The sequence below is a fragment of the Tachysurus vachellii genome, chromosome 3 (genome assembly GCF_030014155.1).
Source record: "Tachysurus vachellii isolate PV-2020 chromosome 3, HZAU_Pvac_v1, whole genome shotgun sequence".
Classification (NCBI taxonomy): domain Eukaryota; kingdom Metazoa; phylum Chordata; class Actinopteri; order Siluriformes; family Bagridae; genus Tachysurus; species Tachysurus vachellii.
In genome coordinates, this window is record NC_083462.1 from 16581796 (window position 1) to 16598219 (window position 16424).

The 16424-nt window shown below is 40.4% G+C and overlaps 2 protein-coding genes and 1 pseudogene across 2 annotated transcripts; all 3 read left to right on the top strand.

Moving 5' to 3' along the window:
• Positions 1–16424, top strand: part of LOC132842410 (zinc finger protein 850-like) — a 70245-nt pseudogene that overhangs the window by 32370 nt on the left and 21451 nt on the right.
• LOC132842994 (E3 SUMO-protein ligase ZBED1-like) lies at positions 408–3272 on the top strand. Its single transcript, XM_060866031.1, has 2 exons — positions 408–558; positions 2383–3272. The coding sequence occupies exon 2, from the start codon at positions 2558–2560 to the stop codon at positions 2975–2977; it is 420 nt and encodes a 139-aa protein (XP_060722014.1). The 5' UTR covers positions 408–558; positions 2383–2557; the 3' UTR covers positions 2978–3272.
• Positions 846–2339, top strand: LOC132842989 (zinc finger BED domain-containing protein 4-like). The gene has a single exon (XM_060866027.1). It carries the CDS (start codon positions 947–949, stop codon positions 1811–1813), a length of 867 nt encoding a protein of 288 aa, XP_060722010.1. The 5' UTR covers positions 846–946; the 3' UTR covers positions 1814–2339.

Here is a 16424-nt window from a genome sequence, read left to right on the forward strand (position 1 = left end):
CACACAAGGTGGAGGCGGGAATCAAACCCAACCCTGGAGGTGTGAGGTGAACGTGCTAACCACTAAGCCACCGTGCCCCTATTAAAGGAATTAAATAAAATAAATGAAAGGAAGTAAAAGGAAATAAATGAAAGGAAGTAAAAGGAAATAAATAAAATAAATAAAAGGAAGACCCTCAGCTTCTTGTCCCCTCGTTACACTGTTGCTGAACACTGAGAACAAACAGGACAATAAATACACAGGCAGGAAGCTGTTTTCAGTGTAAAGATGAACAGAACAGCTGACACTTTAACGTACTTTACATCTTATTAACATCTTTATCAAATTTTGTACTGACTGCAAACTGAACCTATGAGATTCTCCAGTAGGAAGCGCTGTGATCATGAACTCCACCAAAAACACTGAAGAAGACTGAAGAAGACAAGCGGCAGTTTTTATTTCTTGGAGTCAAAATCTGATTTTCTGCCGGATTTCATCATCACTTTAAAACAGATTTAATAATAAAAGCTCTTTGTTTCTGTATTTAAGGCTTCACTTCGTCCTGCTTATAAGACGGAGGTAAGAGTTTATTTAAACTCTGTAAAGATCTACATACTGTTTATATTTACTATATAAATATTCACTACACACAAATAAATTGATATAAATAAAATAAATGAACAAACTGTTTCATTATTTATTAAAATAAATTGGAGATGGTTATGTAATGACTGGGGGTGTGTACGGATAGTCGAATATTCGGTCAGCTGTAATTATTCGATAAATAAAAATGCTATTCGAATTTCGCTATATTTTTGCTTGCCGTAAAAAAAAAATAAAAAATAAAAAAATCCACCATAAAACCTGAGCACGCAAACTAAAATTAACAGTAACCCTTAGGCCTATATGCATTGGGTGGCGCTGTGGAGCGTGCAGTGGAAACCAGTTGATTGTGTTTGATGACAAAATGGCATCCTCTGCATCTAAGCGTAGCGAAGTTTGGAAATACTTTCATCAAAATGATCATCACGTAGTGTGCAAAATCTGTCAAGCGAAACTGAGTTACCACAACAGCACCTCTACAATGAGGAATCATCTTAAGTGCAAACACCGAAATATAATAATTGACGAACCTAGTAATGAAGACACACAGCTGCCCATCACCACGTTCGTGACTTCAAGTAGGCGGAGATGTACCCCCGAGCGAGCCGAGAAGACCACTCAGCTCATAGCAAAAATGATCTCAAGAGATATGCTTCCTTTAAGTTTTGTCGAGGGGGAAGGTTTTAAGGAAGTCTTGCAGTTTCTTGAACCAGATTATGACATTCCTTCATGGAGAACCATAACAGCGAGAATAGAGCTTCAACATGAGAGTTCGGTTTCCAAACTCAAATCTACTTTGGCGACAGTAGACTTCGTGGCCATTACATCTGACAGTTGGACAGCATTAACCACAGAGTCCTATGTCACTATAACGTGCCATTTTATTGCTGATACTAAGGTGAACAGTTACGTCCTGCAAACCCGAGCAATGGAAGTGCGACACTCGGGTGCCAACCTGGCAGACTATTTGAAGACATCTGTAGAGCAATGGGGCCTGGACGGCAAAGTGGTCGCGTGCGTGCACGATAACGCAAGTAATATGATAGCCGCAAACAGAGACATGAACTGGGAATCTGTACCTTGTTTCGCGCACACACTTCAATTGGCCATCAATGATATATTTAAAGCTGCAAGCATGAATAGACTAATTGGTGCATGTAGCAGACTTGTAGGACATTTCCATCACAGCATGATCGCCTCAAATGCACTCAACAAAAACAAAGACCGTTAGAACTGCCTTTGCACAAACTTGTGCAATACTGCAAAACACGTTGGAATTTGGCTGCTGATATGCTCGCGCGTTTACATGAACAGCGCTGGGCCATCATCGCCGTGCTCTCTGACAGGACTGTAACCAAACTGGCGGATGCTAAAACCCTGGAGTTAATCGATGATCACTGGCAGACAATTGAGGAGATGTTACATGTCCTCCAGTCTCTCAAAACGGCAAGTGAAGCACTGGGTGGCAAAAAATACGTGTCTGTCTCCATGGTGTATCCACTTGTGCAAAGCCTTCTATGCAGGTTCGTCTAGTTCTAACGAATGAATGAATATAAGTTAATAATTTGTTCAGATTCCTTTGATGTTGATTACTGTTTTTTTTTTTCTAAATTATTTTATCTTTTTTTCTCTCTCTATTTTTTTAATATAAGCAAATAAATTCAAACGAATAACATGTAGCTACATTACTTTGATGAGTGACTCCAGTCAGGATTTATTTAAAAGATCACTTACAAAATAAATTATATACTGAAGAAGCCCGCAGTTCTTATTCATTCATTAATTAATTTTTGTCTACAGACATCTTCAAATATGCCATGGAGAATCACAGAAAGTGACTGAATTCAAGAACATTGTTGCTGCATCTCTCAAGCAACGAATAAACACCGCTAACTTGGAGAATGCAGGGAAAACTCATCTTCTCGCGTCTGCCCTAGAACCTCGGCACAAACATCTCAGGTTCCTCGACGAAAACATGAGAGAAGAAGTAAGAAAAAACCTTTTTGAACATTATCAGAGCATTTTCCTTGATGCGAGTGGCGCGGATGTAGCCGCCACCACCAACGATGAAGAGGAGGCGGCAATGCCCGCTCGTCGGAAAAGGCTGAGCCAGTACTTCGGCGATGATTACAGAGAATCCAGCCGAGACGACTGGGAACAGTTCTTGCTGGAGCCATGTATTCCACCAGATGAGGATCCCATTCAGTGGTGGAACGAAAACACGAAGCGCTTCACAAAACTTAGTCGCTTAGCACACCGTTACTTCTGTGTCCCGGCAACTTCTGTGCCGTCAGAGCGTGTTTTCTCCGCAGCCGGCCTTATTGTTAACAGACTAAGGAGCCGACTTTCCCCCAGTCATGTTGACATGCTTGTGTTCCTTAACAAGAACATGTAAAACAATAGAAAGAAAGCAAAAAAGATTTGCTGACAGTTTAAAAGGTTCAAAGTTAAATGTAGCCTAGGCTATTTGTTTATTAATGTTCTGTACAATAGCCTAATTGCTGCAGGCGGCTTTATTTACGTTTTTTTTTTGTTCACTTTTTTTTTGCTTTTGCTCTGTACTTTTTTGTTTGTTTGCACAAATTGTTAAAGGTTTTCAGCTACAAAACACGATGTAGCGTAATGTTTAAGCTTATTGTGTATAAGCTTGTTCAAAAATGACGGAAACAATAAATGTTACTGAAAAATAACGTCTGTCTCATTAAACTTAATTTAAATAAGTTTCATTTACAAAGCAGCATTATTTTAGTTAAAATAAAGTTATTAAACTAAAATAATGCTGCTTTGTAAATGAAATTTATTTGCTGGACTCATTAAACACAAAACACTGAAGTTCTGCATTTTAATACATTTTCTTCTGTACTTACAACCATTTAGACTCTAATGGACTCTAATGGAGCTGAGAGGGGATGCAACACTCGTACTGTTGGTTCACAGGTTACACGTTATAACGTACTGACGTTATAATGCTGTCAGTAACTAAATATCAGAACACTAAAGGCTTAAATCAAGCAAAACAGCTTCTGTTATAAATCAGTGTAAAGATTTAGAGACCAAACAGTGAGATGTGTCTCATTTGTAAATAATTGTGAATCACATCTAAATCAGGATACAGCCGGATCATTAGTGCTTCTAATAATGATATAAATATGTTCAAACTAATAATTAGTGAAATTTGAGATTTGCAGACAGAAACATGTTCAGCTTCAAGTGCAGAGACGTCAAGTTCTCTGGGACACAAGGTACCTGTGGACCGTCATGAATATGTAAAAAAGGAGGAAGATGATGATGATCTCTGTAAGTCAACACAACTTTCTAACTGTACAGTCTGGTGCTGAGTAACGGGGTTTAGTGAGAGTGTGTATGTGTGTGTGTATGAGTGTGTGTGAACTTTCTCACACATGTTTCTGTCTGTTATTTAACTACTTCTTTTACTCTAGTGACACATTAATTTAACTGAAGATGACAATATTTCAATGAAACTGATGGAATTTCAGGTGGAGAAACATCAGGCTCTGTAGGACACGTCCCTCATACAGACCAAGAGAAGCATGTAATAAAAGAAGAAACTGAAAATGAAGACTATCTCTGTAAGACAGTGAGGTTTTTACAGAGTCCGAGTGGTCCGAGTCATTCTGGTATGGTTATATATTTATTTCACCTTCTTATCTACCTGTGCACCAGTAGGTCAGGTCGAAAACACCTCCTCAGGTTTGTGCTTCTTTACCTTTTGTTCATTTCCTAGAATTTAAAAATAAATGATGAAATTTTAGGTGGAGGAACATCAGGCTCTGTGGGACACATTATCCATGTGCACAACCAAAACAGGGAGGTTTTTAAGAAGGAGATTAAAGAGGAAGAGCTTAAAGATGAAGAGTTCCTCTGTACAACAACAGTCTGTGGTGAAGTAACACTATCGACCACTATAAACACTCACTAGTGATAAAAACATATCAGATAACTTTAGAACTTTATTCATATCCTTGGTGAGAAGCTCAGCTGGAGTTTTCTAGCCCAAGGTCATTTAACATCATTTATTAAACCAGACATTTTATCATACAGTGTTTCATGTCATCCAACATAGAGAGCAGCATCTCTGTTGTGCCCAGTTTGTGCCCTTATCTGGACTTCTGGCAGTTCATTTGTCAAACCAAGCGTTCTGTTAAAGATCACACTGGGATCCAGAATTCTGGTCTAGTGATGGGTCCAATTTCTTGTTACCTTATTTTAAATCACTTTAACATCATCTCAGGTGTACATGTGGTGTCCATCATAATTTTTCAACTTTTCATCCCCATAGTTAATGGAGCCAGTTTTTAAATAACTAAAATAAATCTGTTTCATTTCACGTTGCATTCTAATGGTGTTTATTTTCTGCTTTAGAAACTAACAAAGTCCAGTTCCAAGCCTTCACCTGCTCCTGGTGTCCACTTGTCTGTACATCTCCAACTGACCTCCACAAACACATCAGACGACACCACTGTGAGGAACATCAGGGACTCCTGACATAAGGGGAGATGAAACATAAGAAACTGATGTCTACAAGAAGCTCAGACAGTCAACAAACCATCTCTGACCAGAGTCGCACTCCCAAAGCGGAGAAGCTACATCACTGCTCAGCGTGTGGGAAGAACTTTGGCCAACAGAGAGAACTCCGACGGCATTGACGCGTTCACACGGGTGAGAAACCATATCGCTGCTCACAGTGTGGAAAGACTTTCACTTACACTTACCAGCGCACTCACTCAGGGGAGAAGCCACATCACTGCTCTCACTGTGGGAAGAGTTTTACTCAACACGGTAATCTCCAACGTCACCAATGCATCCACGACGGAGGGAAGCCGTATCAGTGCTCGCAGTGTGGAAAGAGTTTTGCCCAGCAGGGTAACCTCCAATGACACCAGCGCATTCACAATGGAGAGAAACCATATCACTGCGCACACTGTGGGATATGTTTCACACAGCAGAGTAACGTCCAGCGCCACCAGCACACTCACAACGGCGAGAAACCGTACCACTGCTCGGAGAGCGGCAAGAGTTTTATAAACAATTATGGTCTCCAAACACACCAGCTCAGTCACACCGGGAACAAACCGCATCACTGCTCCAAGTGCGGGAAGAGTTTTATATACAACAGCGACTTCCAGATACACCTGCGCAGTCACACGGGCGAGAAGCCGTATCAGTGCTCCGAGTGCCGGAAAAGTTTCACAACACTGAGTAATTTCCAGAGGCATCAACGCCTTCACACAGCAGACAAACCACATCACTGCTCATTGTGTGGAAAGAATTTTATTCAGGAGAATCAACTCCAGAAACACCTGGAAAGTATCCAGACAATAGCGTTATAATAGCATAATAGAGAATGTGGTTGCCTAGTGGTTAAGGTGCGGGAAGACCAACCGGAAGGTTGTGAGTTTGATTCCCAGGTCCACCAAACTGCCACTGCTGGGCCCGGGAGCAAGGCCCTTAACCCTCAATTGCTCAGTTATATAAAAAAAATTTGATAAAAATGTAAGTCAGTCTGGATAAAGGCATCTGCTAAATGCTGGAAGTGTAAAATGTAAATAATATGAACAACATATAAAACAACAAAGATTTAATAACCTGATAAATCTCTGTTTGGAACACTAGCTTAGTTCCTGATGTTTCCTGAAGACGTATCATTAAGTCGATCCTGTTTTTTATTGTAGAAACACGACGTCCTGTTTAAAGCATTAAAACCTGGAATCATCTGCTTCTGATCTGCCACCAGGTCCAGGAGAGCTTTTAATTCTGCAGCACAGACAGCAGACAAACTTTCAACTTCGGTACCGCTACAAAGCTCAGGCTCATGTTCGGCTCTGTGGGATGTGGTGTCTGGGGGCTTAAACTTTTAGGAACACATGTTTTTAAATCCTGTACAAGCCTAAATAAATATAAACATACAACCAAACAGCTGATAAGCAGCTGTAAAAGCACATAATTCATTTAGCTTTCTGTTTGTATCACAAATAAAAAACCTTAAATAACAAATTCAGAGTTTCATGAACACCATCAGCGCCTGTTGGTTTCCTTGGTAACGTGTCTGTGATTAACAGCATTGTCCAGCAGGCAGAGCTGTGAGCATTAACGCAGCCATAAACTCACCACAGCAGAAGACGAGCTGCGGTTTCATTATATTTATCTGTGTAAACATTTCAGAGGTAACTAGATTTGTAAAGTTCGTCGAGACAAACTTTGATGTTGGCTTTGACGGTTCAAGTATTTGCAAAGGCCAGTGCTTTTTGGAGGCGAGTGGACATAAGGGTTAGTGTTACTTTTGGAGGCAAGTGGACAGAAAGATTGTGAAAGCTACTGGACCGCTAGGGTGCCAATACTTTTGGAGCGGACATGAGCATGTGACGTGATCCGAATACCCATGAGGCAGTTCCCCTCATTGTGCTGAGTGTTTTGATGTCACATGTCCATATTGTGCAAATTTTGGATTTAAACGTGACGTCACGTGACATCATGTGACGTCACGTGCCGTGACCAAAATGCACGTGGGGCAGTTCCCCTCATTGTGCTGAGTGTTTTGATATGTCACATGTCCATGTTGTGCTAATTTTTTATTTTCACGTGACGACACGTGATGTGACGTGACCATAACACACGTGAGGCACTTCCCTCATTGGGCTGAGTGTTTTGATATATGACATGTCCATGTTGTGCTAATTTTTGATTTTGCTTATTTTGGGGCGGGGCTACACGTGACGTCACGTGACGTTACCAAAATACACGTGGGGCAGTTCCCCTCATTGTGCTGAGTGTTTTGATATGTCACATGTCCATGTTGTGCAAATTTTTGATTTCGCTTATTTTGGGGGCGGGGCTACAAGTGACATCACGTGACGTCACGTGATGTCACCAGAATACCGGGTGGGGTGCCAATACTTTTGGCAAAAAGTGGCTACTGAGGGTTTGGACATTTCATGTCAATACTGCAGTCATTATGGGATTCTACTTATTATTATACTGCATAGAACACAGGAGAGAAGCCGTGCCTGAGCTCTGTGCACGCTGCGTGTGTGAAAGCTTAGAGGAATTTTAGGAATTCCCCATTCAAGTCTATGGGACGTTCCATCGTCGACTACGGGAAAACCGAAAGTTCCGTCGGAACGCCGAGTCCGGAACTTTGTCCGGAGTAACGTCCTAAAGAACCTGTCCAAGTTTGGTGTAAATCGCTCGAAAACTTGTCGAGTTATAAACCTCCAAAGTTTATAATGGAAGTGGATACGAAAAAAGGCCACTTTGAGCTTCCGTACCGGGAATGCCGGAATTCCGATCGCTTAGAAAAGTAATAGCAACAAACTTCAGACCAGGGTCTACGACATATCCGAATTTGGTGCATGTGCATGTGGCTCAAAAGCCCTAGGAGGAGTTACTCTTGATAAATTTTTGTCTAAGAAGAAAATATAATAATAATAATAAGCTTATAACAGATTTCAGAATGTTGGCTTCTACAAAGCCAACATAATAACTAGAACGGTACATTTCCTGAAGAAAATGTGAATGGTGCTTGCACGTGGCAGTTTTTTGATATATGACATGTCCATGTTGTGCTAACTTTTTGATTTCGCTTATTTTGGGGGCGGGGCTACACGTGACGTCACGTGACGTGACCAAAACACGCGTGAGGCAGTTCCCCTCATCGTGCTGAGTGTTTTGATATATGACATGTCCATGTTGTGCTAACTTTTTGATTTCGCTAATTTTGGGGGCGGGGCTACACGTGACGTCACGTGACGTGACCAAAACACGCGTGAGGCAGTTCCCCTCATCGGGCTGAGTGTTTTGATATATGACATGTCCATGTTGTGCAAAATTTTGGATTTCGCTTATTTGGGAGGCAGGGCTACACGTGACGTCACGTGAATACCCGGTGGGGTGGCAATACTTTTGGACAAAAGTGACTACTAGGTGTTTTGACATTTCATGTAAAAACTGCAGTCATTATGGAATTCTACTTATTATTATACTGCATAGAACTGTATTTTGGGGGCGGGGCTACACGTGACGTCACGTGAATACCTGGTGGGGTGCCAATACTATTGGACAAAAGTGTATTGACTGGGGGCCAATACTTGTGGAATCATTGGATTGATAGTGTGGAGTTGATAGTTACATGTATTGAGAGTGTGCTTTACATCTACAGAGAGAAGAAAAGAATTTTAAGAATTCCCCATTCAAGTCTATGGGAAAAAAAAACCCCTTTGAGCTTCCGTACCGGGAATTCCGGAATTCCGATCGCTTATAAAAGTCATAGCACACCTGTCCTCAACGAGCCGGTCGATTTGACACCTCATTCATGGGTCTAGGACAAAAGCTGCGGGACAAGTTACGCGCCAAAAAAGTGTCCGGAAGAATAATAATAATAATAATAGTTATAATAATAATAATAATAATAATAAGTATGCAGAATAACAATAATGGTGCTTTGCAAGCACCATTATTATTATTATTATTATTATTATTAATGGTGCTTGCAAAGCACCATTATTGTTATTCTGCATACTTATTATTATAATCTAGCCATGGGGGTCACAGTCCAGTGACTTCTGTGCCGGTCCCAAGCCCGGATAAATAGAGAGGGTTGCGTCAGGAAGGGCATCCGGCATAAAACATTGCCAAATCTAACCATGCGAGTTGTCAGTAAGAATTTCATACCGGATCGGTCGAGGCCCGGGTTAACAACGACCGCCATCGGCGCCGTTGACCTACAGGGCGCCGGTGGAAATTGGGCTACTGTTGGTCGAAGGAGTAGAGGAGGGAGGAGAGTGCACAGACAGAGAGAGAAGAGGAAAGGTAAGAGTGTAGGACTGAGAATAGGGACTCTGAATGTTGGTACTATGACAGGGAAAGGTAGAGAGCTGGCTGATATGATGGAGAGAAGGAAGGTGGATATACTGTGTGTACAGGAGACCAAGTGGAAGGGTAGCAAGGCTCGTAGTATAGGAGCAGGATTCAAGCTGTTTTATTATGGTGTGGATAGTAAGAGAAATGGGGTAGGTGTGGTCCTGAAGGAGGAGTTTGTGAGGAATGTTCTGGAGGTGAAGAGAGTGTCAGACAGGGTGATGAGTCTGAAGTTAGAGATTGAAGGGGTGATGTTGAATGTTGTTAGTGGTTATGCCCCACAGGTAGGTTGTGAGTTAGAGGAGAAAGAGAGATTCTGGTGTGAATTTGATGAGGTGATTGAGAGTATTCCCATGGGTGAGAGAGTGGTGATAGGAGCGGATTTTAATGGACATGTTGGTGAGGGGAACACAGGTGATGAGGAGGTGATGGGCAAGTTTGGAGTTAAGGAAAGGAACCTTGAAGGACAGATGGTAGTAGGCTTTGCTAAGAGGATGGACATGGCTGTGGTTAACACGTATTTTCAGAAGAGGGAGGAACATAGAGTGACTTACAAGAGTGGAGGTAGGAGAACACAGGTAGACTACATCCTTTGTAGAAGAGGCAATCTGAAAGAGATTAGTGACTGTAAAGTGGTAGTGGGAGAGAGTGTAGCCAGACAGCATAGGATGGTGGTGTGTAGGATGACTCTGATGGTCTGTAAGAGGAAGAGGTCAAAGATAGAGAAGAAAACTAAGTGGTGGAAGCTGAAAAAGGAGGAATGTTGTGAGGAATTTAGACAGAAGTTGAGGCAGGCTCTGGGTGGTCAGGTAGTGCTGCCGGATGACTGGGAAACTACAGCAGAAGTGATCAGGGAGACAGGGAGAAAGGTACTGGGTGTGTCATCTGGAAGGAGGAAAGAAGATAAGGAGACTTGGTGGTGGAATGAGGAAGTTCAGGATAGTATACAGAGGAAGAGATTAGCCAAGAAGAAGTGGGATATGGACAGGACTGAAGAGAATAGACAGGAATACAAGGAGTTACAGCGCAGAGTGAAGAGGGAGGTGTCTAAGGCCAAGCAGAAGGCATATGATGAGTTGTACACTAGGTTAGACACTAGAGAAGGAGAGAAGGACTTGTACAGGTTAGCTAGACAGAGGGATCGAGATGGGAAGGATGTGCAGCAAGTTAGAATTATTAAGGATAGAGATGGAAGGGTGCTCACAAGTGAGGAGAGTGTACAGAGGAGATGGAAGGAATACTTTGAGGAGCTGATGAATGAGGAAAATCAGAGGGAAAAAAGAGTAGAAGGGGTGAACTCTGTGGAACAGGAAGTAGATAAGATTAGAAAGGATGAAGTCAGGAAGGCCTTGAAGAGGATGAAAAGTGGAAAGGCAGTTGGTCCTGACGACATCCCGGTAGAGGTCTGGAAGTGTCTAGGAGAGGCAGCAGTGGAATTTTTAACTAGTTTGTTCAACAGGGTATTAGAAAGTGAGAGGATGCCTGAGGAATGGAGAAGGAGTGTGTTAGTGCCGATCTTTAAGAATAAGGGTGACGTGCAGAGTTGCAGCAACTATAGGGGGATAAAGTTGATGAGCCATACAATGAAGTTGTGGGAAAGAGTAGTGGAAGCTAGGTTAAGGGAGGTGGTGGAAATTTGTGAGCAGCAGTATGGCTTCATGCCGAGAAAGAGCACAACAGATGCAATTTTTGCTCTGAGAATGTTGATGGAGAAGTATAGGGATGGTCAGAGGGAGTTGCACTGTGTGTTTGTAGACTTAGAGAAAGCGTATGACAGGGTGCCAAGAGAAGAGCTGTGGTACTGTATGAGGAAGTCAGGAGTAGCAGAGAAGTATGTCAGAGTGGTGCAGGACATGTATGAGAGGAGCAGGACAGTGGTGAGGTGTGCTGTAGGTCAGACAGAGGAGTTTACAGTGGAGGTGGGACTGCATCAGGGATCGGCTCTGAGCCCCTTCCTGTTTGCTATAGTGATGGACCAGTTGTCAGAGGAGGTCAGACAGGAGTCTCCTTGGACGATAATGTTTGCAGATGACATTGTGATCTGTAGTGAGAGCAGGGAGCAGGTGGAGGAAAACCTGGAGAGGTGGAGGTTTGCGCTGGAGAGAAGAGGAATGAAAGTCAGTCGTAGTAAGACTGAGTACATGTGTGTGAATGAAAGGGAGGGAAGTGGAATAGTAAGGTTACAGGGTGAAGAGGTGAAGAAGGTACAGGAGTTTAAGTACTTGGGCTCAACAGTCCAGAGTAATGGAGAGAGTGGGAAAGAAGTAAAGAAGCAAGTGCAGGCAGGTTGGAGTGGGTGGAGAAAGGTGTCAGGAGTTCTGTGTGATAGGAAAATATCAGCAAGAATCAAGGGGAAGGTGTACAGGACAGTGGTGAGACCGGCCGTGCTGTATGGTTTAGAGACAGTGACACTGAAGAAGAGACAGGAGTCAGAGCTTGAGGTAGCCGAACTGAAGATGTTGAGGTTCTCTTTGGGTGTGACAAGATTGGACAGGATTAGGAACGAGTACATCAGAGGGACAGCCCATGTTGGACGTTTGGGGGACAAAGTTAGGGAGGCGAGATTAAGATGGTTTGGACATGTTCAGAGGAGGGAGAGTGAGTATATTGGTAGGAGAATGTTGGACATGGAGCTGCCAGGCAGGAGGCAAAGAGGAAGGCCAAAGAGGAGGTATATGGATGTAATTAATGAGGATTTGAAGCTAGTGGGTGCAAGTGTTGAGGATGCAGAAGATAGGGTTAGGTGGAGAGAGATGATTCGCTGTGGCGACCCCTGAAGGGAAAAGCCGAAAGAAGAAGAAGAAGATACTTGAAAAGCATCATTATTGTTATTCTGCATACTTATTATTATTATTATTATTATTATTATTATTATTATTATTATTATTATTATTATTATTATTAAGTATGCAGAATAACAATAATGATGCTTTTCAAGCACCATTAATAAGTAGGCAGAATAACAATAATGATGCTTTTCAAGCACCATTAATAATAATAATAATAATAATAATAATAATAATAATAATAATAATAATAATAATAATAATAATAATAATAATAAGTATGCAGAATAACAATAATGATGCTTTGCAAGCACCATTAATAATAATAATAAGTATGCAGAATAACAATAATGATGCTTTGCAAGCACCATTAATAATAATAATAATAATAATAATAAGCTTATAAAGGAAAACAGAATGTTGGCTTCTACAAATCCAACATAATTATGATCTTTAATATAAAATATCGCTCTGGATTTTACTGCAACTTTCATGTAAACATTTTAATAGTAAAAGCGTGTTCCTGTGTCTGTGTCAACAACGTTACATATAAAAGTAATCTGTAATAAGCTTTTTATTTTATCTCATTTAAAATCTAAAATAAAATTAAATCATTTAAAAAATTTATTTTACACCATAAATTATTGGTTGCTGATTTACGTTAGAATTATTTGTTTTTTAATGTGGTATATTTTTATTTATTTATTTATTTAGATATTTATTTGGATATTTATTTACTTATTTGTTTATTTATTTGGATCAGAAACACAAACTAAAATGATTTAAAACCAATATTTTAAACTGAATTAGTAATGTAAGGAATGAGGAATAAATCACACATCAATACAAAGTAAATAATGTACGGAATATAAATATAAATAATAATAATAATAAAATATGAACTAAATTTAGCTTTGACATTTATTCTGTTTATTAAGTAAAATGTCTGATCTTTATCTACATCAGCAACTACACCAGTTAGCATCAGGTAAACATCTGCTTATCTAACTACTAATATACAGAACTAGAATAATACTAACTTTGAAAGCGTTTGAAAGACGTGTCAGATGTCTGTATAACAGCTGTATAGAATGTTAATATTTATTATCACCGTTGTTGAATTTAATCATCAGGACCTGCGAAAGTCTGTGGTTTCTGCTGTTGCTGTCACATTTGGTTGCAGCAGCTTGGTGTTTTCCTCCCAGAGAAGATCTGCTCTCCCAGGATGATGATGTAGTATTCAGAGTTAGGGCCAGTGCCTGTGGTCCAGTGCCTGTGGTCCAGTGCCTGTGGTCCAGTGCCTGTGGTCCAGTGTCTGTGCTTCTGGTCTCTGGGAATGAATTAATGAACAAACTGGAGATCTAGCAGCAAAGTCCACAAGCACTCATGGGGTTTTTATGGTCCTAGGTTTGTGTGCAGCTCATCAACAGGATTTGGAGCACTGCATGATCTACTTATTCAGGGTTTTTTGTGATGCACTTGTTTTTTTCCCCCAGAATCTCAACCCTTTAATGGAATCTGCAGAAGATGATGTGAGCTCTTTCCCAAGATCTCTACACCCTCCTGCTCCTGCTCTCACTGGTTAGCCTAATAATTTAAATGGTCTGTTCAATGTTCCCACTATAGTATCATAAGCCCTATTCTGACTGGATTAGTTTTAGACAAGGAGAATATCTGGGATTTAAATCCTGTCAGTTTATACAAACCTTGTGTGCACAAGTCTGGAAAGATTACGCTGTATTTTATCTTCTGTTATTTAACGACCACTAGAAATAACCCCAGGTAATATATAGAAACATGTAAAGAAAGAGGGACCTGAAGATGAAGGCAATCTCTGTATGATAGCACATTATATTACAGTCCAGTCTGATGATGAATAATCATTTTTATACAAACTTGGGCCAGTTTGGAACTGATCCAGCCACCAAAACACATCACAATTTAATGTTTGTACTTTTGTCTTTTACTCTAATTGAAAATGTAAATATTTTGGAATTTCAGGTTGGATGTCCAGCTCTGTAGGACACATTAACCCTGTGGACCAACAGAAATGTATAAAAAAAAGAAGAACCTAAAGATGAAGACAATCTCTGTAAGACAACAGGATGTATTGGAGCTTAAACATATTCCTTGTGGCTCCCAGAATTTACTCCTGTCCACATTATTGCTTCGTTTTATACATGAAAGATTTGCTCTAAATGATCTAAATGTAAAGATTTAAATTTCAGATGAGGAGATAACAGTAGAACAAATTACTCCTGTGGACAAAAAGAGCAACAGATTGCAAAGTAAACACATAAAAGAGGAGGAGTCTGAAGATGAAGGCTACGTCTGTACATCAGTCTGTGATAAAGTAACACAGACACTAGCACCATATAGTGGAAAAAAAAAGATATAGGAAAAGAAGCTTGGGTTATTTAATGATTCCTACCAACTTTTAATAATTTACAAATACTTTTACACTTAATGTCATTTCATACTATTATTTCTGTTCCGTTTCAGTCTAAACTGAATTAATTTCTGTTCCAGAAATAAAAGATGCCCAGTACTGCTGCTCCCAGTGTGGGAAGACTTTTGTTCGACAGATTTCGCTGCAACAACATCAGCACATTCACACAGGACAGAAGCCGTACCACTGCTCAGAGTGTGGAAAGAGTTTTATTCGACACTGCGATCTCGAGTCACACCGGCGCACTCACACGGGAGAGAGGCCGTTTCTCTGATCTCAGTGTGGCAAGACATTTATAACCAAAAGGTATCTAAAAGCACACCAGGTCATTCACAAAGGAGAGAAGCCTTATGACTGCTCGGAGTGTGGAAAGAGTTTTATTCAACGATCAAACCTCCAAATACACCGGCCCTTTCACACAGGAGAAAAGCCGTACTGCTGCACGGAGTGTGGGAAAAGTTTTTCCCAGCAGAGTTCCCTCCATCAACACCAGCGCATTCATATAGCTGAGAAACCAATACAGTGTTCGCAATGCAGACAGAGATTTACTTATTCAGGTACTTTTAATGTACATAAATGCCCCAACGTGGAGCTGTCAGCTTGTGTAGCATGAAATAAATCAAGAAGTATTATAATAAAGCCAGTTTATTTAAACTAGTGATTTGCTAAGGTGTGTGTATATGTGTGTAACACAATTAGTGTATATATACAGTGCATACACTGAGGGAAAAGTATTCCATTGCATATTGTATTTTGTATTATAAATGTGAACAGAATGTATGTATTTATAACTATATATCTACAAATCATTCTTGGGTTGCTTTGGCTGCATATTTTGGATATATTTCTTTAAGTCTTTTCTCCAGGGTCATGGTCATATTCTTGGCCAGTGCCATTAAATTCAATTCAATTAAATTTCAATCCAATTTATTTCTATAGCACTTTTAACAATTTCCCATTGTCTCAAAGCAGCTTTACAGAAGTAGAGAAACAGAAGAGAGAGAAAAAGAAACAAACATATAATAATAAGAAAAAATAAGGATGTTTTTAAAATTAATTTAAAAACATTAATTTAAAATTTAAAATACTATATATCTATCCCTATCCCTAATGAGCAAGCTGGAGGCAACGGAAGGAAAAACTCCCTGAGATGATAAGAGGAAGAAACCTTGAGAGGAACCAGACTCAGAAGGGAACCTCATCCTCATTTGGGTGACACACTACAGTAAATAGTGTAAATGTAAATAATGTACTTTCTACAACAGTTTATAATAGTGCAGCCGAGAGCTACTGAGGAACTAATGGGTCATCGTAAACTCTGAGATCAGCACAGACCTGATTGCTGATAAAGACCAGACCATACAGCTGACTGACACAACATTGGTTCAAAAGAAGGCATGACAGTCTCCGGGTGGCTTCATACACAACAATCCCATGAGACACTGACTGACCATGAAGATCAATCCCTGGCAGGGTGACCACTGGGAGACGAGACTCCAACCAGGGGTAGAACATCAGTATTAGCTCCGTAAGAAGAGATGATCAGGCTAGGAACTCAGAACACCAGAACTTAATGAGGTAAACTTCACTTCTATACTGCTGTAATTATAATACTGAGACACACAGCCGGGGTTAATGAGGTAAACTTTTCTATATTCAGTAATTATAATACTGAGAGACACAACCAGGGTTAATGAGGTAAACTTCACTTCTATATGCAGTAATTATAATAC

What these genes read in the sequence shown, in the direction of transcription:
- LOC132842989 (XM_060866027.1), top strand. Translation starts at nt 947, where the DNA reads ATGGCATCCTCTGCATCTAAGCGTAGCGAAGTTTGGAAATACTTTCAT.
- LOC132842994 (XM_060866031.1), top strand. Translation starts at nt 2,558, where the DNA reads ATGAGAGAAGAAGTAAGAAAAAACCTTTTTGAACATTATCAGAGCATT.